Source organism: Enhydra lutris, unplaced genomic scaffold (genome assembly GCF_002288905.1).
Source record: "Enhydra lutris kenyoni isolate GAN:26980312 unplaced genomic scaffold, ASM228890v2 scaffoldscaffold35, whole genome shotgun sequence".
Lineage (NCBI taxonomy): Eukaryota > Metazoa > Chordata > Mammalia > Carnivora > Mustelidae > Enhydra > Enhydra lutris.
The window spans coordinates 9,708,083-9,729,760 of record NW_019154119.1 but is presented as its reverse complement, the minus strand read 5'-3'; the positions used below and the strand labels follow the sequence as shown (position 1 = coordinate 9,729,760).

Below are 21,678 nucleotides of genomic sequence, written 5' to 3'. Positions count from 1 at the left end.
TCTTAAAATTTTATAATTTGGAAAAACGAAGTCATTCAGAGATATTCTTAGTAGTCTGCTGTCTGAATCAACTGGGAGGTGATGTAGTCTTCTGATTGCTTTGGATTATAAGATTTAAATATAAGGACAATTTTTCGGGCATCCTAAATCCAATTATAATGGTCTGATTGTGAGATTTTAATTTTATTTAAGCAAAACCTCAGACTACAACTCTCATTAGTTAATCGAGATAGAATTAAGGTTGAATTTCAACTTTTGTTAGTATTCTTATTATTGCATTACTCTTAGATTTTATTGAAAATTAGTCTATGATTGATAAATAGGGGCAAGACTAAACTGGCCTGTCGTCTTTGCATTTTTCCTGGGACATCAATGGGTTTCCACAAGACTGGAGCTTGGTCAGGGGTGGGTATGGTCAGCAAGAGGACCCCCACCTACAGAGAGCTGTAGTAAGACATCTTTCAAGCTGTATTAGTGTGCTGTCCTGTGCATAATCCTGGCACCAAAAATGTTAGCAAATATCAGATAGATTCTCAGAGAAAAATCACTAACCTGTACTCTAGACTCCAATTACGTGAAGCATGCTTCAGGTCTGAACAAAAGGTTAACTTGCCTCTTATCTTTTTTTACTTGCAAAATTTTGCTTGTCTGATACCAGAAATGCCATGACTGAATTCTAGAAGAACAAATATCCAGGGGAGCATCCCTGGCCCGTGTCACAGATGTGTGACAAAGATGAGTGCCACCTGCCATTCTGAGCTTTCTGAACTTCTAGCTTCCAAACGGGCATCGAAGATCTTTTTACTCTACTCCAGAGCAGTGGTTCCCAACTGGGGACGGTTTTGCTCTCTGGGGCACATTTGGCAATTTTTGTTGTCACGACCTTAGGGGACAGGGAGGAGATATGCTCCTAGTTTCTTGTAGGTCAAGACCAGGGAAGCCGCTAACCATCCTGTAGGGCATTGGACCGCCCCCTGCAGGAGGATTGTCTGGCCTCAGAACAGTAGTGATGAGGCTGGGGAAGCTCTTCTGGAGAGGTTGTCAAGGGCAGGGTATCTCCAGGGAAGCTGGCTGCCTGTCAGGATGATGCTTAAAAGTGTCATTCACCTGGTGACCTTATCCCAGGTCAGGCTCAGGCTCTCTGGAAGCCTGCCAACTTCAGAAACTCACTTCCAGGTGTCCCACAGTTGATCAGACTCTAGCAGATTGACTCTTATAGAAACTTACAGAAAATGGAGTCACTAAACCTCTTCCTGCCTTATTACGTTCCACTAAGAGGTATATCTAGTGGATGGAGTGGACATGTTCGTGTGCTGTCTGTTGGTGAGGTGCCTGGAAGCTGAAGTCGCCATCAGGTGCCTTGGAGAGTCAGAATCAGAACAAGGAGAGGTTTTTGTGCATCTAATGATACCTGGAACTCTAGGTGTAGACACTTAAAAATCCACTTGGGATGTCCCCATCAGGGCTGGACATTTCTGCCTCTTCAGGATGAGACCTTTGGAAAGTGCTGGGAGGGGTCTTGGGCAACCAACTTAGATCTTTTACACTTTCCTCCTCTGCTTCCCTTGCTGACCAACTGCCTTTCATTATCCATATTGATTCTTTTAATTAATTTACTCTTTAGTCTCGTTGCCTTGGGGGAGAGGAATTGGTTCAATAAAAATGTGTCCAGCACAATTGTGTAACAGGGATAATGACTATGAAGACTGATATTATAACACTGTCCCTAACTGGAGGCTTCTCAGTCTAGTGGGTAGACGGAGGTGACAACATTTCAGAACAATGTGAGAAGGGCAGTAACAGGTACACTCAGGATTCTGGGCAAGTACATCAGACCCAGATCTATGCAGCAGTGTCCCTCAGAGTGTCTGTTTTGATCTCTCAGACACTGATTTTATAGTTTAATTTTTGGAGAGCCACCTTAGTCCTGTGAATCTGAGTCCTGGGAGACGGGCATTAGGAGTTATTATTACCCCTGGGTACTGTCTGCTTGTCCATTTGATTTTCCTCGTTCTGTTCCAAGATTGGATGTCAACTCTCTGGATGATGAAAGAGTCCAATAGGCCACTTAATCTTCACCGTTCCCTCTCAATAATGGAGCCAGTCATTTTGTGCATTTTTGAATGCTGTCATCAACCCACCAGGAAATACAGCCAAGCTGGAGGGTCCACCAGAAGGATGCTGTAGACGGCCTCCCTTTTTATAGTGAAGAGATTTTCCTACAGAGGCTAGCAATACTGGAGCGAACGTGTTGTGTTTTGCCACGATCCTACTGAATCACTCAGCAAAGTCAGAAGCCTGCTTAGGTACTAAATCACAGACGATCCCATCTTCTTCTGAACCGTTACACACTGATGGCCTGGTGGGAACGTAGAGAATGGAACCATGTGGCGGGATGGTTAAGTAGGAAGGGGAGACCATGTTGGATTTTTCTTTCTCAGGTCTGCTGGTTTGGGACACATCCTGCCCATTCCTCTCAGTCCTTCACTTTCCCTGACAACTAACTTTTTTCATCAGTTACTCATATAGTCATATCAAATTTGATTTTTTGTGCTGAGGGGGCATCAGGCAGGCCTACCTCAGTTCGAATCCTGGCTCTGGCATCGACTGAGTTCAGGACATTGGACAAATCACTTCCCTGAGCCTCGATGTCCCACCTATAAAATGGGGATCACAACAGTTAACACTTTCAGTAGCCGAGGGTAGAGGTAATGTGTGTGAAACTCCTGGAAGGTTCCTGGCATGTTGTAGGGACTCAGAGAATGCTAGTTATCATTTTACATGGAAAAGTCACGCTTAGAATGGGAATGCCCTAGAAGGGGTGTGAATTGACATAAATTCACACTGAGAGCTACTGAGTGGTATTATATCTTTTCCAAAAATCTAGTTTTTTGGATGGGAGTCATAGTGATGGAAAATGAGGCAGAACCCTGGCATTCTGAATTTGTGGGGAGACAGAGAGAAAAGGCAGGCTAGGAGGTTTTAATTCATCAGACATTGATGGAGGGCCTACTAAGTACCAGTTTTTGTAAAAAAAAAAAAAGACACACTTGGCCCCACTCACAGTCTGTCCCCGGGCCTGTCCTTCTGTGATGAGCCAGTGCCCAGCAGTGGTTGGGGTTTCTTAGAAGTGCCAAATAGCTTAAGTACTTTGCTAATTTTTTTCTTCATTAATTAATATAGTCATATCAAAGCTGTTTGCAGTTAATTATCCCCCAGCAAGATTAATCATACCTTCCTTTAACATGTGCTACGTTTGGAAAGGTATCTGGCAGGCAGAAGAAGATTGTATGTGTGTGCTGTACCCTTGAGAAAAGGCACAGCAGCATTCCAGCATTTCAGTGGGACTCAGATATTTGAGACTGACCCAATGTTGTGTTGCTGGGAGGCTGTGCAGAAGGAAGAGTAGGAGGAGGACTTTAATTCCTGAGTTGATTTTATTTATCCCTGCTGAGATTGCTGTACCTCTTCTGCTAAAGAGTCCCAGCTCAGAAATTCACTTTGGGTAAAGCTGCACATTTTTTTTTTTTCCTGGATCTTTTCTTGTTATCTTTATTAGAGGTGGAAATGCACTGAAGGATTTCTCTGGCTATTATTGGGACCAGGGTGTTCCTGCTCTGCCCCCCCTCCCTTGCCCCCTTGATGTTGGTAGGATACCGTGCTTTGTTTATTACATTTGGTCCTGCGCCTGGGAGCTCCTAGGGTAGGGAGGAAGGGGCAAGCACTGTATCTTGTGTGTGATCCCAAAGCCTATGATAATTCCAGGCAGATCTTAAGCTATAATGAATGTTTGTTTAATGACTGACGTAGCCGAAGGCACTTCTTTCATTTTCTTTCTGAAGCTCGGAATCAATCTTTCCTTCCTCCTCCCCACCCAGCCCGGGCCCCCTTTAAGACCTAGCATTGATTGGAAAACATGAAAATCAAAGGATGGATGCTTAGATACTAATATAAATCTATGGGAAGGCATCAACATGAAGCAAGGCTTACCTTTTTGGGAATTGGAACTTTTTTTGCTTTCTTTAATTTATTCAGAGAGAGAAATGTAAATTTGTCCTTTTGTTTTGGTACAAGCTTAAACTCCCTAGACACACTATGCACACATCCATAGACACACGTTTAACCAGCGGACTCTGATCTAGCATGCATAATCACTTCTGATCTGTGAAATATAACAATTGACAAAGAAAGCAAAATCGAATCTGGCCAGGCTTTGAAACCTATTGATTTCAAATTAGAGCAGCAGTGTTAATTCTATTAGGGCAGTCACACTGAGAATCTGGTCTCTGAAATGGATTAAAATGTATTCATTTAGAAGCTTATAAGTATATCCTTGATAAATTAGCCAGGAAAATAATGCTCCTAGAAGAAACTGTGTGGGAAGTGAATAACCACAGTCCTAATTCTAGTGCCTCATTTTAGCTTTGGATGTTTTGTTGGCTTTGGGGTCGGTGGAGATGTCCCAAGTGTCCACTATAGCCAAAACCTGAGGGTCCTTAAGCCTGAGAATGACTGCAAGTCAGGTCCTGGGGCAACGATGTCTCCCTATCCCTGTGTCTAGTGAGAGGGATGCTTCCATGGAGGCGGGCGGAGGGGAAGAACACTCCGTCCCTGAGAGGAGATGGGGCTCTAAAAGATGGGTCTAATCGGTAAAGTGCCCAGATCACTGAGTCTGAGTTAGAATGTCTTGGGTGTGTTTCTTCCTTGGAGCTAAAACTTGACCTCTGGCTTCTTCTGCAGGTGAGAATGATTTCCCAGTGATTGCTTTTGGCCCCTTCAACCAGGAAACAGGATTCTTCTCTTCTTGTGGCCACTAAATGCCTCTGTGTACCACACACACCCGTGAGGGAAGAAGGGCGGAGCTTCTTGGATGATGATGGACGTTCTGCTGGACAGGATGAGGGCAGAGAGTGTACCATCGACACCACAAGGGTAAGAGCCGCCACTGATCTTTCCTCTGGCCCCATCACTAACCAGAGAGGGGAGAGTGAGCCGCACAGTACAGTGACAGAGAGGAAGGTCACATACCAGGGAGACTCTTCTGACTAACATTCGCTGGCAGATGGGGCAGATGAGAAAAGGAGGGAGGTGAGAAAGCCAGCCTGGAAGGATTAGGTTGGGTTCTTTTAGGGGAGGCACCAAGCCCGATTTGGAAGACTCAGTAGCTCTCATTGCCCACTCCGCCTTCGGAGATTTATGGCTCAAACTTGAGGAAGTAACAGCTGCCTTTATTGTGTTAAGATTCCATTTGAGTCCATTTAAGTCAGTCTGGCTTAAAATGGGCTGTGGATTGGTAAATCTGGCTCAGGTCATAAAAGGGGGGTTCCTGGAAATACATGGTTCAGAGACACATGTTGCTTGAGCCAAATAATGTTGAACACATGTTGGATCAATTCCAATTAAACTTGAGATGCCCCATAGAAAAATCAGGGTTTCTGGGTCTCCTGGCCCACTGTAAGATACATGCGTGCTGGATCTCTGTTCCCACAAAGGACTCTGGGGCTGAACGAGCTTTGCCTCTGGAGAGTTCACCACAGTCCCAACCAAATTTGTTTAACTTACTTGTTTGGCCGCTGGAGGCATTTCATTTCCCCTTGTCTGGTCTAGATCTTTCTGCTAGCTCTTTGACAAAAACAGTGATAGCCTTTTAATTCTTCCGGATCAAAGCGAGTATCTTTCACTGGATTATGGACAGAAATTAGCATATGGGTCTGAGACTGCAGAAGTGGCCATACCTGTTTCCTTCCATGGAACAGCTTAGGGTGTAGGAACACTACCTGTGGGGGGCAGGGGAGGAGAACTGTGAAAGGATTATAATATCTTGTGGGGGGTGCTAACACAATTGTGTACTGGAGGCTGTTGGGAGAAGGTGAGAGGGCTGAGGAACCAGGTGGGGGGACCTGTTAATTTGGCCCAGGTGCATTCAGATTCTCCAGAAGTCTCCTGGACCCCAGTATGAGCATGTGTTTGTGGGTTCCCCCACAAAGGTGACTCCTGAGAGGGTATTACCTGCAGAGTAAAGGCTCCCCTCTTATGGTGGAAAATCTTCCATCCGTGATTCTTTGTTTTTTTTACCAAGGGGACAGATTTCTGGCCGCTCATTTCTGGCCTCAGTAAATCCCCCAGCCTTCTGAGCAGTCTCTGCTTGGAGAGGAGCTGTTGGAATGACAGGATGCCTGGGCTTTGCAGAGAGGAGTAGCCACATAAAGAGAGGCCCAGAGGGAACGAGTGCAGTCCTGATCCGACTGTCCCAGGTGGAGAGAGCTGCCTCTCTTCCAGAAGGCTCTTTGAAGTTTCATGTACTCTCCAGGCTGGCGCTGGGCATGACCTTCTAGATGGCTTATAAGCAGCCGTTCATTTCCTGGAATTGCACTATTTTAGCTCCTCCAATGACACTGGTTTAGGAAGGTCTGCACTAAGGAATGCCAGCATCTCGGTTTCTCAACCACACGGGCTGGGCTCTGCAGTGCCACTGACATTTCCCCGTGCTCTCCGCTCTTCTCTGCCCAGCACTGATTACCAATCTTGTGTTCCTTACGTGTTACACTGGTACATGGGGAGCTCGCTGGAAGAGAAGGTCAGGGAAGGGACCCGGTGGGAACACCTCCATCCACAGGTGTGGACTGACTTTAGGTTTTGAATTCTGTTTACCTCTGCTTGTTTTTATTTGGAATATTCTCACAAGCAATGGGCAGAAATAGAATTTAGCATGAACCTACCCTTTTTAAAAACATGAGTGATTGTTCTTTTAAATTTATTAGGATGAAATGCAGCTCTCAGAATAGACCAAAAAGGTGACAATGCCCTATTTTTTTTTTTAATTTGATGGAAAGATTAATGTGGATTTTGGACAAGTAGGAGGGCAGAAGGAATCAAGGCCTTTGTCTACATTTGTGGAATTGATTGAAAAAAGTGATTCTGCCCCATCAAAATACCGACTTGTATTTGTTATGCTCTTGTTACATTTCTGAACAAGCAAGGGCACCAGCAAAGCCACCCATGCACATGTGTCTATGTATATTTGTCTGGCTTGAGAAGACACAGTTCTGAGAGTATTTCTTAAGTGAGTTTGAGAACGGAAAACAAAAAGAGAGGGAAGTGGACTAAGAAGAGGTGAGTAAGAGGTTAATGGCTTCAAAAAGCCTTTTAAAGGGTGCCACTCAGAGAGAGGAAGATCAATGCCATTTTTCTTCTAAGCTTTCAGTGAATATCTTGGATTTTTGACATCTTTTTCTTTCTTTTAAAAAAGAAAACACCAAGGGACCCAAGGTGGCCAAATACAGTCTATAGTGGTCCCACGATGCATAATTTGGGGTGATAGTGGGCAAGGGGAGTGGCACAGGGAGCTGACGTTCTTGAGAAAAAGAATGAAAATAGCATTGGAGCTTTCAGCTTTGTGGCCAGATGCCTTTTGTACTCCCAGATGTGTCTGATTTGAGACCCCATGTGTCCTCGTCATAATTATACCAAATCCTCTTATTAAAAGTATAGTGATCTTTAATGAGGATGATGAAAAACTAGGTAAATTCAAAGATCAGCCAGTCCCTCCTCCCTCCCACTTAAAAAAAAAATTACTCATATTTGATGCATAGTGAAAAGAGTCTACTGCTTAAAATCTGGATAATGTTGGGCAGACTCTGTGCCTTAGGTGTCCCTATTTGCAAGGTGGGGTATAAGATCTCACTTAGGACAGTTAGGGAATTAAAGGAAATTATTCATTCATTCAGTGATGCCTCCTCATCGCCCCCTAGTGCCCAGGTACTGCGTGGACTGCTGGGAAATCTAGGATGAGCGAGAGTGTCTATTCAAGTACTTACTACCACGCATGGCCCGAAAAGGTGCTTCGTAAATTTTTCTTGAAACTTTTTTTTTTTAATTTTATTTATTTATTTGTCAGAAAGAGAGAGAGAGAGAGAGAGAGAGAGTGAGCACAGGCAGATAGAGTGGCAGGCAGAGGCAGAGGCAGAGGGAGAAGCAGGCTCCCTGCCGAGCAAGGAGCCCGATGAGGGACTCGATACCAGGACTCCGGGATCATGACCTGAGCCGAAGGCAGCCGCTTAACCAACTGAGCCACCCAGGAGTCTCTTTCTTGAAACGTTTTTGATGGAGCATTTTAACATGGACAAAAATAGGGAGAATAATACATTAAACTCCTGTATGCATCATCCAACTGCAACAGTGATCAATTCAGTGATCAGTGCCCCCTCCAGCGTTCCTGCAGTTTTGAAATCCATCCTACAGAAGTAACCCTAACACCTGAGAGGGGTAGCTGAGCAGGCACCGGGACAGTCACTGACCCGACAGGATGTCTCTGAACAGTGATGTAATGTAGTAGTTGTCTGCTCTTGGTCCCTGTGGTGAAGAGCCCCGTTCAGTCCCTCTTCTTATGACTCTTAAAGGACTGCCCCTCAGAGCTTAGCAGGATCTCTGGGGGCGTGGCGGCCACCCTCCCGGGCCAGTCGGACGCCCATGTAGTGCTCACCTCACCTCCCTCTCATCGACATTGTTCTAGGTCGTAGTATAACGAGACAGTACCACAAGTGAACACGTAATGCCAGTGCATACGAACATTCTCGTAGGAGTGGTTAGCGAAGCCGACGCCTCATTTCTGCATTTTGTCATTAGCTATTATCCTCTAACGTTTCAGTGTATCCTTACAGAAATAAAGCAGCATATAAATAAAAAAAAAATATGGCCATATCTTGTATGAGCAAGAGACACCTCCCCCTCCTTCCCCCAACCCCCCACCTCCTGGCTCTCTTACCAACCTCCCTCCCCAGGGATTATTTTGAAATGAACCCCAAATGTGGCATAATTTTGTATTTTAGTATACATTTTCAAAAGGTAATGGTTCTTTTAAAGAGTATACTTCCAATACCATCAACGCATTGAAATCTTAACAATAATTCTTTTGTATTATCAAGTATCTTGTTGATACTCAAACTCTCCTGTTTTTCATATGTATTTTTTTAAGCATTTGGCTGGTTAAAATCAGGATTCATACAAAGCCCACACGTTGGATCTCTCTGATACATCGCTGATCTGGTCTGTGCTGTCTGTCCCGCGCAGTTTCCCACAGTCTGGATTTTGCTGTGTCACTGCACATGTTCCTCTGAAATCTCTGTCTGATTTCAAATGGCAGATCTAGACTCTCAAAAACATTCAGGCCTGATTGTTGGTTGTTGTTGAAATACTGCAGAATTGCGCCTATACTTCCATCAAGAGGCATGCTCTGTCTTGGTTCTTTCGTTCCTTCTGGCTCAGGTATTGTTATTCTGACGTAGCTCTTAGTTAAGTACCCCATCAGCTTTTTATCTGGGTTTTGGCAGCCAAGATCCATTATTGCATGATGACTTGCATTCCTTCTTCATTAGGATCCTTTCTTACATAACAGTTTTATTGAGATACATTTCACTTATGATAAAATTTACCTTTCTAAAATGCAGAATTCAGTAGTTCTTACTATTTTTTAAGGTTGTACAGCCAACTAATTGCAGAACATTCTTATGACCCCTGAAAGAAACACATACCTACTGTCGGTTACACCCTATTCTTCCTTCCTCCCAGCCCCGAACAACCACTTTCTAATGGGTTTTGCCTATTCTGGATGTTCCATATAAATGGAATCATATAATATGTGGTCTTTTCTGGTCTGGTTTCTTTCATTAGAATAATGTTTTCCAAGTTCACCCATGTTATAGTACCTGGTACTTCATTCCTTTCTATGGCCAGATAAGATTCCTTCGAATGGACACACCATTTTGTTTATCCATGCCTCTATTAATGGACATGGATGTTTGGACTATTTTCCCTCTTTGACTCTTATGAATAATGCTGCTTTGAACATCAATGTACATGTTTTGTTTGAAAATATGTTTTCAGTTCTCTTGGAAATATACTTAGAAGTGGAATGGTTGGGTCATATGCTAACTCTATGTTTAACTTGTTTAGAAATGGACCAAATTATTTTCCAACATGGTTGCACCATTTTAACTTACCCTGGTAATGCATGACTGTTCCAATTTTTGCATATCCTCATAAACACTTGCACTATAATACAATGCTTGTATTATTATTCCTTTTTGATTTTAGCCATTCTACTAGTGTGGTGTTATCTCATGTTTTTGATTGTCATTTTCTCTGATGATAAATGATGTTCCCTCTCTTCATGGGCTTTTTGGCCATTTTTTTATCTTCAGGGAAATGTCTGTTGAAACCCGTTGCCCATTTTTAAGTCGGTTATTTGTCTTTTTATGGTTGAGTTGTAAGGGTTCTTTATTCTGGATACTAGATCATTCTCAGATAAATGATTTGCAAATGTTTCCCCCCATCATGTGGGTCACCTTTTCATTTTCTTGATACTTGTCCTTTGACCTGATAATGTCCTTTGAAGCACAACATTTTTAATTTTCATGAAGTCAGTTTACCTATTCTTCCTTTTATTGATTATGATTTTGGTGTGTATCTAAGAAATCATTTTAATCCAAGGTCATCAAAATTTATGCCTGTGTTTTCTTATGCATGTTTTCTAGTTTGGGCACCTGTATTTAGGTCTCTGATTCACAGATAAATTAACTTTTTATATGATATGAGGTGGACATCCAGTTTTATTCTTTGGCCTGTCGCTATCCAAGACTCCCAATACCCTTTATTGAAAAGATTGTTCTTTCCCTATTGAATTGTCTTGGTGTCCTTGTTGAAAATCAGTTGATCATAGATATGGACTTATTTCTGGATTCTTAATTCTTTCCCTTGATCTACCTGAGTTGATTTTCTTTTTTCCCCGCCTTACATTCCAGAATAATGAACTGATACTCTAATACCCTCCAAAGGTGACCAATGTATTAGTTTCTTTCTTTCTTAAAAAATATTATTATGAACTCAGGGATTTTAACATATCAATATAGGTCAGTCTATCGGGAGATTTTTTTTTTCTTTTTGATGCACAAATTTACCATCTTTGGCCAGTGAGAGTCTCCTTAACTTGGCCCAGAGTCCTTTTGACTCTACCCCTGTCCTTGTTGATAGCTTCCTTGCTTTCTAATATAACAAGATAGTACAGGCTTATCTTGGGTATTTCTTTTTTTTTAATTTAAATTTAATTAACCAACATATAGTACATCATTACTTTCAGAAGTAGAGTTCAGAAATTCATCAGTTGCATATGCTGAATGCTCATTACATCATGTGCCCCTCACCCAGTTACCCCAGTCACCTCTCCACCTCTCCTCCAGCAAGCCTCAGGTTGTTCCTAAAGTTAAGAGTCTCTTGTGGTTTGTCTTCCTCTCTGATTTATTCCCATTCAGTTTTCCCTCCCTTCGCCTATGATCCTTTGCATTATTTCTTATATTTCACAAGTGAGTGAAACTATATAATTGTCTTTCTCTGACTGACTTACTTTTCTCAGTATAATACCCTCCAGTTCCATGTGTAAATGGTAAGATTTCATCCTTTTTGATAGCTGGTTAATATTCCATTGTATACACACACACACACACGCACACACATATCTATACCACATCTTCTTTATCCATTCATCTGTTGATGGACATCTGGGCTCTTTCCATAGTTTGACTATTATGGACATTGCTGCTATAAACATTGGGGTGAAGATACCCCTTCGATCACTACATTTGTATCTTTGGGGTAAATACCTACTGGTGAAATTGCTGGGTCATAAGGTAGCTCTATTTTTAACGTCTTGAGGAACCTCCCTACTGTTTTCCAGAGTGGCTGCACCAGCTCACATTTATCTTGGGCATTTCTTACCCCAGACCCAAGATTAGATATTTCTCCAAGGAGCCCTTGTTCTTTTAGTGAGAAATTGTATTTTGATACCTCAATCTGCACAAACTTGAGATATTCATTGCTCTTGACTTGGTATCTTCAGTTGGGTTCCCAGGGAAATAGACTGAGACAGAGATTGATGTGTAGGAAGTTTGTTGGGAGGTACCCTTGGGACCAAGACAAGCAGGAAGTGAAGGAAGTAGGATCGGGCAAGGAGAAGAGTTGAACTGTGATGAGGATGGAACAGAAATCTTTGTTGATCCTATGGAAACTCTGGAGCCTACCTTGAGAAAAAGGTGCTGGGTCTTTATAGTCCCCTCATACATATGTCACTGGATCTGAACTGGCCTGGGGAAGGAGTGTGACCTTGGGCAAGACTTTAAATGAAGGTGATTCCCAAAGAGGGACTTAACTTAGAGCCCTTAGCTATTAACACTTCCAGCAGGTGTGAGAATGAGTGGCTCAGTTCTAAAGGGGAGATATAAGTGATGCTTCATAGCATCCACTGGAGTTGGTCATTTTGTTGTAGGTTTTTCCAGTGGAAATAAAATCGTCCTTTAGAAAAAGTTAAATTATCAGTTCATAATGCTATTTCCAATTCAAATTTAGGATCGTGGGGTTCTTATTTAATTTCTTTGATTTTTATATTTGTATTTTATTTTGCACTCAAAATCTTGGGGGCTTTTCATGACATTAACATAATCATTTATTTGCTTTACCCTATGTGTGTGTGCATAAGTTTCAGAGTAATGATACCGATATGAATACTAAAAATATTTTTAAGATGTTTAGAGTTTATTTGTCAGAGGGTATATACCACTATGGACGTACAAATTATTAAAATTAAATTAAACTTCAAAAATCTGGAAAGAATTTATATCTTTGAGGTTAATGACCAATTTGATACACAGTAAGGTTAAATTTTTAGGGATTGTCTTTTTCTTTTTTATTTAATTTTGATTCATAATTTTGTAAAAATTTACACAATTCCCAAGTCCGGCTTCCAACATTGTCACCTATACCCTGTTCCCTCTCTCCCCAAATAGGGAAGCACTTTGTTCATTTTCAGTTTGTCTTTCTGCTGTTTTTCTCTGTGTAAGTGTGTGTAAGTGTGTGTGTACATATGTGTATGTATATACATATGAATGTATGTGTACTAAGTAACATATCCTAGAAATCTACTTAAGTAACATATCCTAGAAATCACTCCATTGCATATATAGAGAGAGACAGACCACAGTTTCTTTGGCCAATCTTTTATTGATGGCTATTTGGATTGTTTCCAGCTTATGCAAGTGTTTTCAGTTTTTGTCTTTCTTTGGGAGAGATTTCTAGATGAGAGATTGTTGGGGCAGAGGATAAATGCCTATATGGTTTTGTTACATCTGGTCAAATTGCCCTCCAAAAGCCTTCTCCTTCATTTTGCATTCCTCCCCCACGCCCTGCTTCCCCACAGACTCATTAATAGAATGTGCAATCCAATTTTTGGATTACAGATCACATGAACACGCCTAAAGAAAGTGCTTTAATGTATTTAAAGTTATTTATGTATTTATAAATACACATATAAATGTGTATATGTTTACATAGATAAATAAATGCATACGTTTACATATATAAATGAATTACAAATGTATAATTCATATAAATCATAAATATACGTAGACATGTATAAATATACCTTTGATCTTGTAAATTTTTCTGGATAGGAGTAAATGAACAGGAATCTTGGAGAAAAGGTTGCTCAGTGTCTGCCTGTCTTTATGTTACTTTGGATGTGTGAGGCACCATGCTGTAGAAAGCTCTGGAATCGGGAGAACTTGCACCTACACTCTAACCATTAATATCTGCACAAAGCCCACTCATCTCCTCTGATCCTGCCTCCTCATTGGCAAATGCTAGGGTGGTCGTGAGGGACAAATGACAGAGGGAATGTTTGTAATTGGAAAGGGACTCTCTGCATGCCAGGGAACCTAGCTACCGAACGTGAAGGTGGGAGATCCTTCTTCCTGGCCCCCTGCTGGCTGCTGTAGGCCAGACCCAGGCAAGGAAACCAAACCTACTTCTCTGGCCACCATGCCTTGGAAAATCTCAGCTTGCACTCTGAGCTCAAGCATTTGGTATAATCCAGACGCTTTGCTTTTTCTCTCTGCTGAAGTCCCTACAACAAGAAGCCCTTATTTTACGATGTGTATTGCTGTTATGATGAGACTGTGTGGCATGAATGGGCTTCATAATGGGCTCTCTTTCACCAGCACAGAGTGATTAAAAAGCAGGGAGGACAGAATGGGAAGACTGACATTAAGGGTGATAGCAGTGTTCTTTAGAAAAGTGACTGCAGATTGATCGGGAAACGGATTACACACTCACTGATTATGACACTGGCTTCTGTAGGTGTGTCCTGAAGGCAGACACTGGTGTTCTATCACTGCAGCTTTCCAGAATAACCAAGAAGGTGAAAAATAAGCCACCAGAAGAAAATGTCCATTAAAGTCTTAACGCCAGCTTAGCTAAAACTAGCTCCTTGGAACGTTTTACTATTATATGTGCCATGAGCACAAGCCGGCTTTCAGAGATCTGAAGTTCCATAAATATTTGGACCAAGCCATGAGATCTGATTTAGGCCCATCAAAGAAGATATCTAACTAAAAATAGAAAGCAGAGGCAGAAAAAAGAAAACAAGTATTTTGAAGAGGTCAGCAAGTCTTGTTAACTGGTATGTCAAGTTATGCGATGGTCTCTGGTTTCATGGGAACACGCTCATGGGAACACGTTCCATTAGTGTCTCGAGAGCAAGTGCCCATGCCTGCTTTATGACTGGAGGCTCCATCCTGGGGCAGATGGCAGGGGGCTGAACATTGAAGCTGTGTCCTCTGGGGCCTTCCTCAGAGGAGGAATCTCTTGTCTCACTGACAGCCTTGGCTTTTCCTAAGCATAAGGGGCAGAAAATCCCTTCCTGACATTTTTGCCTCCTCTAATGGTATCCTCATATCAGCCACTTGTGCAGAGTAGAAAACACATCCTCTTTTCACTTTTCCACTTCCCTGTCCTTTTTTCCCCAAGTACTGTTGATTCAACATTATGAACTTTTCTTGATTTCTGTCACTTCCTCGTTACACACACCACCACTGTTATGAGCTGGGGGCCTCTCCCTTCTCTTGCACCTCTGACTCCTTGAAACTTCCCCCCACCAGCCAACTCCCACCCTGCTGTCAGTGGGGTCATTCTAGGTCACAATCACAAAGACAACTGTGTCCAGTCACTGATTAAGACCATTTAGTGATCTTGCCTACAGATAAAGTCCAGACTCTAGACTGCTCTACAAGATTTTTACCAATCTGGCTTCTTCCCCACCCTCCCCACCCCCCTCCTCCCGCCCCTGCCACAAACCGCCCGGTGCCCACTGTTGGGAATGCCCTTTCCCCTTGTTTGGTCAGCTCTGCTTGAACCTTTAACTTCTGAGCCAGATCTAACCAATGACAAGGGTGATTGCTCTTTTTAATAATGCCAAAGATGCTTGACTCATTTCTCTTATAGCACTTTCCACATCGGATTTTTGGATTATAATAAGGGAGGAAGTGGAGGAGAAGATATATGTAGTAGAAGTATCATGGGTCTGGGGCTAATCCAACCCAGGTTTCAATCCTGGCTCTACCATTAACCTATCCTGTAAGTTTTGATTCAACCTCTTTGAGTACCCATTTTTCTGTACACCTTCTGTAAAGTGATGGAAGGATAAAATGACAACATGTCTACAAAGCATCTAATAGTATCCTGTGGGAACTTAGTATCTGACAAACTCCTACCTTTCTTTCATCTGTACCATTTGCTCTGAGGGAGCACCATTGTATTAGGTGATGGTCAAAATCCATTACTTTCTCTCTGAGAAAGATCTGGTGAATCCCAGTTAGTGTCACAACCAGAAACAGGAAGCATGTGCTGGACCAGTGTAGACTTGGTATCAGTGGAGCAACTGGGAGTGTGTGGGGGACAGTCTATGAGGAGAGGGAGCAGGTGGAAGAGAAGCATGTTGGTGTCAGGAAACTGATAGTGCAATTAACTTATAGAGGTTTTCCCAAGTTACTTTCTTCTCTGTGGATGTACCTGAAACCAGCATCCCGTTAAGTGTAACTGTATCTTTAAGATGTAGGGTACTTAAGGACAGGGAGATAATTATATCCTCCTGATCGTCCCCACCCAAACATAGGGATAGGACATTCTCTTAAAAGAGTGAAACATGGGAGCACAAGGGGAAAGCTGCATCTTTTGTAAGAGCTGAGCAGAGCCCCTGGTCAAATGTGGGTTGGGGGTGAGGGTCATAGCAGAAGAGGGAGCTATTTGGGAGGGTGCATGACTGAACCCTGGGCTCAGGGAGAGGTGAGCTCCGAGCCAGGCAGTGACCAGCCCATCACATCTGAACCGAGCATTCCCAAAGTCAGGAGGCTTGTGGTTGGGACTGGAGATGCCTGTATAGTGTAAATGACCCATGCATTGTTCCTCTGGAGAGGGAGGGGTGAGAGGTAACTTTTGTGTGCTTAGAAAATAAATAAGAATTAAGGTTCATGAAAAGGATATGGCAGTCTTTTCCCCCCCCCCTAAGAAAATGGATGTCAACTCCAGCTTTTGCAAAAACAACCTGTTTTGTGTTGATTTTCTTCCAGTTCAAATGCGTAAATACTGTATATTCCTTTTTATTCCATTTCCAGTTTTGTTCTTCATGTAGCCCATCATCCTGGAAAGGGCAGATTAAAAATAAACTTGGCAAGGCACCACGGGACAGTGCTAATGCCGTCTTGTGTTCCTTCCAGGTGCAGCGTGAACTTCCTCATCTCCCTTCCCATCCAGCTCCCTACCTCCTGGGTCCACCATGGTGTTTGGTGAATTTTTCCATCGCCCTGGACCAGACGAGGAACTTGTCAACTTGAACGTGGGGGGCTTTAAGCAGTCCGTCGACCAAAGCACCCTCCTGCGGTTTCCTCACACTAGACTTGGAAAGCTGCTCACCTGCCACTCGGAAGAGGCCATTCTGGAGCTGTGTGATGACTACAGCGTGGCCAATAAGGAGTACTATTTCGATCGGAACCCCTCCTTGTTCAGATACGTTTTGAATTTTTATTACACGGGGAAGCTGCACGTCATGGAGGAGCTGTGTGTGTTCTCCTTCTGCCAGGAGATCGAGTACTGGGGCATCAACGAGCTTTTCATCGATTCCTGCTGCAGTCATCGCTACCAGGAGCGCAAGGAGGAAAACCATGAGAAGGACTGGGACCAGAAGAGCAATGACGTGAGTACTGACACCTCCTTTGAAGAGTCGTCTCTGTTTGAGAAGGAGCTGGAGAAGTTTGACAAGCTGCGATTTGGTCAGCTCCGGAAGAAGATCTGGATTCGAATGGAAAACCCAGCCTACTGCCTGTCCGCCAAGCTCATTGCCATCTCCTCCTTGAGCGTGGTGCTGGCCTCCATTGTGGCCATGTGTGTCCACAGCATGTCGGAGTTCCAGAACGAGGACGGGGAAGTGGACGACCCTGTGCTGGAAGGTGTGGAGATCGCGTGCATCGCTTGGTTCACCGGCGAGCTCGCCATCCGGCTGGTGGCTGCTCCCTGTCAAAAGAAGTTCTGGAAGAACCCTCTGAACATAATTGACTTCGTCTCCATTATCCCTTTCTATGCCACGTTGGCTGTGGACACCAAGGAAGAGGAGAGCGAGGACATCGAGAACATGGGTAAGGTTGTCCAGATCCTTAGGCTAATGAGGATTTTCCGAATTCTCAAGCTTGCCCGGCACTCGGTGGGACTTCGATCTCTCGGTGCCACACTGAGACACAGCTACCATGAAGTTGGGCTGCTGCTTCTCTTTCTCTCTGTGGGCATTTCCATCTTTTCTGTGCTTATCTACTCTGTGGAGAAGGATGAGCACACGTCCAGCCTCACCAGCATTCCCATCTGCTGGTGGTGGGCCACCATCAGCATGACGACCGTGGGCTATGGAGACACCCACCCAGTCACCTTGGCAGGGAAGCTTATCGCCAGCACGTGCATCCTCTGTGGCATCTTGGTGGTGGCCCTTCCTATCACCATCATCTTCAACAAGTTTTCCAAGTACTACCAGAAGCAGAAGGACATTGATGTGGACCAGTGCAGCGAGGACCCCCCAGCGAAGTGTCATGAGCTCCCTTACTTTAACATTAGAGATATTTACGCGCAGCGGATGCACGCCTTCATTACCAGTCTATCTTCCGTGGGAATTGTGGTGAGCGATCCTGATTCCACAGATGCTTCGAGCATTGAAGACAACGAGGATATTTATAACGTCACATCCTTGGAGAACTGCACAGCAAAATGAGCAGGGACATTTGTGCCTGTGTCTTGCGTCCCTTCCTGATGTTAGGTTAACACAGCTTTATAAACCTCAGTGGGTTCGTTAAAATCATTTAATTCTCAGGGTATACCTTTCAGCCATAGTGGGACATTCATTGCTCCAAAATAATAGAATCTTCTTTATTTTTCTCAGTGAAGTGAATTAAATGCCTTGTTAGGAAATTTATTTTTTACAAGAGAGTTGTCATATGCTTTTGGAAAAAAGGTAAACGGTGTGGGGTGGGATTTGTCACTACGGCTTATGTATCATTCTGTGTTTGCCATCTACTCACATTGAGCTAACTGTAAATTACTGACAAGTAGAATCAAAGGCCCAGCTGACTGAAGACTACATGCATGTAAGAGCCACAAAATGAGACAATGCATGTGAATCCATGTTTGTGTTCTAGACACGGAAATTAGGAGCCTAATAAACTTGCCTAATTCAGTACGGAGAAAGTCTTGACTGTTACGTTTTGTCAAGTAAGTACATGTCAGTATGTTCAAATTTTGGAAGGGAAATGCTCTTTTTTTGGAGTATCAAGTGTCCTTGCCGTTTGTTTCTGAATTTGGGGTAAGCATCAAAAACAGGCTAGCTCTTTTGTTCAGGAGACCCGGTGGTTGTAGGCAGGGAGAAGGTTCATGTCCTGTGTAAACTGATGAAATGTGTGCACTTTCAGGACATACTCAAGTTAGCATATATGCACGAAGCATATGCCCTTACAGGTACCCTTCTAGTCTCTCGTTTGCATTTTATAATTTCTCCTTCTTTTTTTTTTTTTTAAGATTTTATTTATTTATTTGACACACAGAGAGAGATCACAAGTAGGCAGAGAGGCAGGCAGAGAGAGACGGGGAAGCAGGCTTCCTGCTGATCAGGGAGCCTGATGAGGGGATCAATCCCAGGACCTTGAGACCATGACCTGAGCCGAAGGCAGAGGCTCAACCCACTGAGCCACCCAGGCACCCCTATAATTTCTCCTTCTGAGATAAAACCTCATCACCTGAAAATTATGCAGAGCAGAGGAAAGCCCCACATTCACAGGCAGGGACACACTCCGTGATTGGAAGAAAGGAGAAATGGTACACAAACACACAGATGTGATTCATTATGGCCAGAGGAGTGAAACTTTAATCACCGGAAAAGGCGACGCCAGCAGCTATAAAACAAGCTGCCATTTTAAAATCGCCTTCGAGACAGTAATGCCTGCCTCTTCCATGAAAGCCCCTCCCAATGAAGGAAGACATATATATGCTCGTTTCCAGAGCGGTGACAGAGCAATTCCAGCCCAGGTGGAGAAAATTTAGCTAAAATCTTAATTTTGGAGATGTATGGTCACTCTAACTCCCGCTGTCAGACTGAGTTCTTTCCTCGAGATCTTTTTGAATGGAAAAGCCACATGGATATAGTATACAAAGTCCTGTGTTTGCAGATGCATTTCATTGAAAGAAGGATGTCGCCTGTGGGTTATCTGATGAAAAGAACTGACTCATCTCTCAACATTTCCGTGCCTTCTGAGACGGATATAACTGACCAGGGTTTTATAGTCACTTTTAAATCTGGAGGTTTATTCACGGATGTGTGTCAGCCCCTGCCCATTTGTTTATTTTGTTTTTTAAATTTAATTAATTAATTAATTAATTTTTAAAAATTTATTTCTTTTCAGCGTAACAGAATTCATTGTTTATGCACCACACTCAGTGCTCCATGCAATACGTAGCCCCTGCCCATTTGAAAAAGCTTTCTTTTCCCCAAAATGCCTTTTTGATGGTGGCGTAAATATACTTTTGAAGCATAGCGATGGAAATCTTTTATCAAACATTTCCCAATTAGTAGCGAAGTAGCCGAAGGCCACTTCCATAGTAATAGTAATAGTTACAGTAAGAGTAATAGTACTGGCCGTGACATTGATAATGAGAATGGTAAGAAGAGCAACAGCAATGATAATAATCAGCTGCTGTGTAGTGCACAACCTTTGTAGTCTCACCGGTGGCTTGCCAACATCTCTATGAACAAGGGTTTATTCCTGTCTGCGCTTTAAGACAAGGAAACTGAGATTTGCAAGGAAAGTGCTGTGAATGACGGACTTGTGCTGAGAACCCCGGGATCCAGATTCCGGAACCCGTGCTTGGAACACGGCATCACACCGCCTCGTGCTCCGCTGGGTTGGGGAGCAGATTTAAGGACGCATCAGGGCAGAGTTCATCAGGAGAGGCAAAGAGCAACAAACTCTGTTGGACTTTGATTTTTCTAGTAGGTGTGTGGAACTGGGAAAATGCTGACCATGTAGGTACCTGTCCTTCCCTGGTCCACAAAGCAGGCACGTTTGTTTACAAAGCCGAATTTTCTAGAATGCCCTTGAAGCCAGAGCAGACTGTGAGGGTGCTTCCTTGAGCTCGAGTGGCAGGCGCGGTGGGCAGTCCACAGTCGTAGTGGAGTTCAGGAGTCTCTCAGCTGGTGGGTACTGAAGAGCTAGAGTCCTACATCCTTTCACCTGAGCTTTTATGGTGGGAGCAGAGCAGCAATTGTGTTTTTGCCTCTAACCACACAGGTCCCCTGTTGTTCATCCCACATGGTGACATGGCAGGCTTCTTGTCACCTGAGGGTTGAGTCCGCAGCTAAAGGCCCCCAGCACAGGGGGGCTGGCGGAGGAGCGGACAATGAGGGGCCAAGCAGGAAGCCAGCCAACCCGACCTACTTACCCTGCCTGTTGCTGTGTGATCAGTTCTGGGCATTGGGGTTCATGTGAGTGGGATCAGGCCACTTTGGGAGAATTTTGGCTTTTAATTCCTTCAAATTCCTTGTCCCTACCCTGTGACCTCTTTGTCCACGTCCTCAGATTTGTGGTAGCGTCTTCAGCAGCGTTTGATGGTGGTCTGGAAGGCCAGTGACTCACCCCAGGACCTATCTCACCAGGCTTGATTTCTTTCCTCTCAAGTCTTCCTCCTCTGGAGATTGTCTCAGCTTGCTCGTGTTTCTACTTGCTGTTTGCCCAGTGCTTACTGGGATGTGTGCTCAGGGAATGCACTGGGAATGAAAGACTGACACATGGTCTTTGCTCTTAGGGAGACTTTAGGCTAACAGGAGCTAAATTAGTCAGCTGATATGTATATATGTGTGTGTGTGTGTGTGTGTGAGAGAGAGAAGGAGGGCTTCCTGGAGGAGGTGACATCTGAGCTATATGGGAACTTTAGTCTGAGATCCTGGTGAGTTTGGTTTAGTTTTAGAGAGAAAACCTTCACTGCCACTGGATGCGTCCCAGCTGCAGACACTGCTAATCTCTGCCTTTGGGGCTTCTCTTCCCCCCTCTGCCAACCATCATCCTCTTTAGTTAAAGGATCTTCCATCTTTAGACATGATTATCCCATTTTTTTTCCCTCTGTGGAGGTTTAACTATGCCCATATTAGTCACAGTTGCTTTTTATATGCCTGAAATCATCCCCATGTGTTGATTTCATATTTAGCTTAGAATTTGGGGGGCAATTGTTATTGTCCCCATCTAGAGAGTCATGGTGGGCCATTGTCTTGGGGTT

At 43.6% G+C, this 21,678-nt stretch overlaps 1 protein-coding gene across 1 annotated transcript; it reads left to right on the top strand.

The window, feature by feature from the left end:
- The first annotated feature begins 4,740 nt into the window (after nt 1-4,740).
- On the top strand, nt 4,741-18,595 carry LOC111154139 (potassium voltage-gated channel modifier subfamily S member 3). The gene is made up of 2 exons (XM_022513553.1): nt 4,741-4,932; nt 16,596-18,595. The coding sequence occupies exon 2, from the start codon at nt 16,655-16,657 to the stop codon at nt 18,128-18,130; it is 1,476 nt and encodes a 491-aa protein (XP_022369261.1). The 5' UTR covers nt 4,741-4,932; nt 16,596-16,654; the 3' UTR covers nt 18,131-18,595.
- The last annotated feature ends 3,083 nt before the right edge of the window (nt 18,596-21,678 follow it).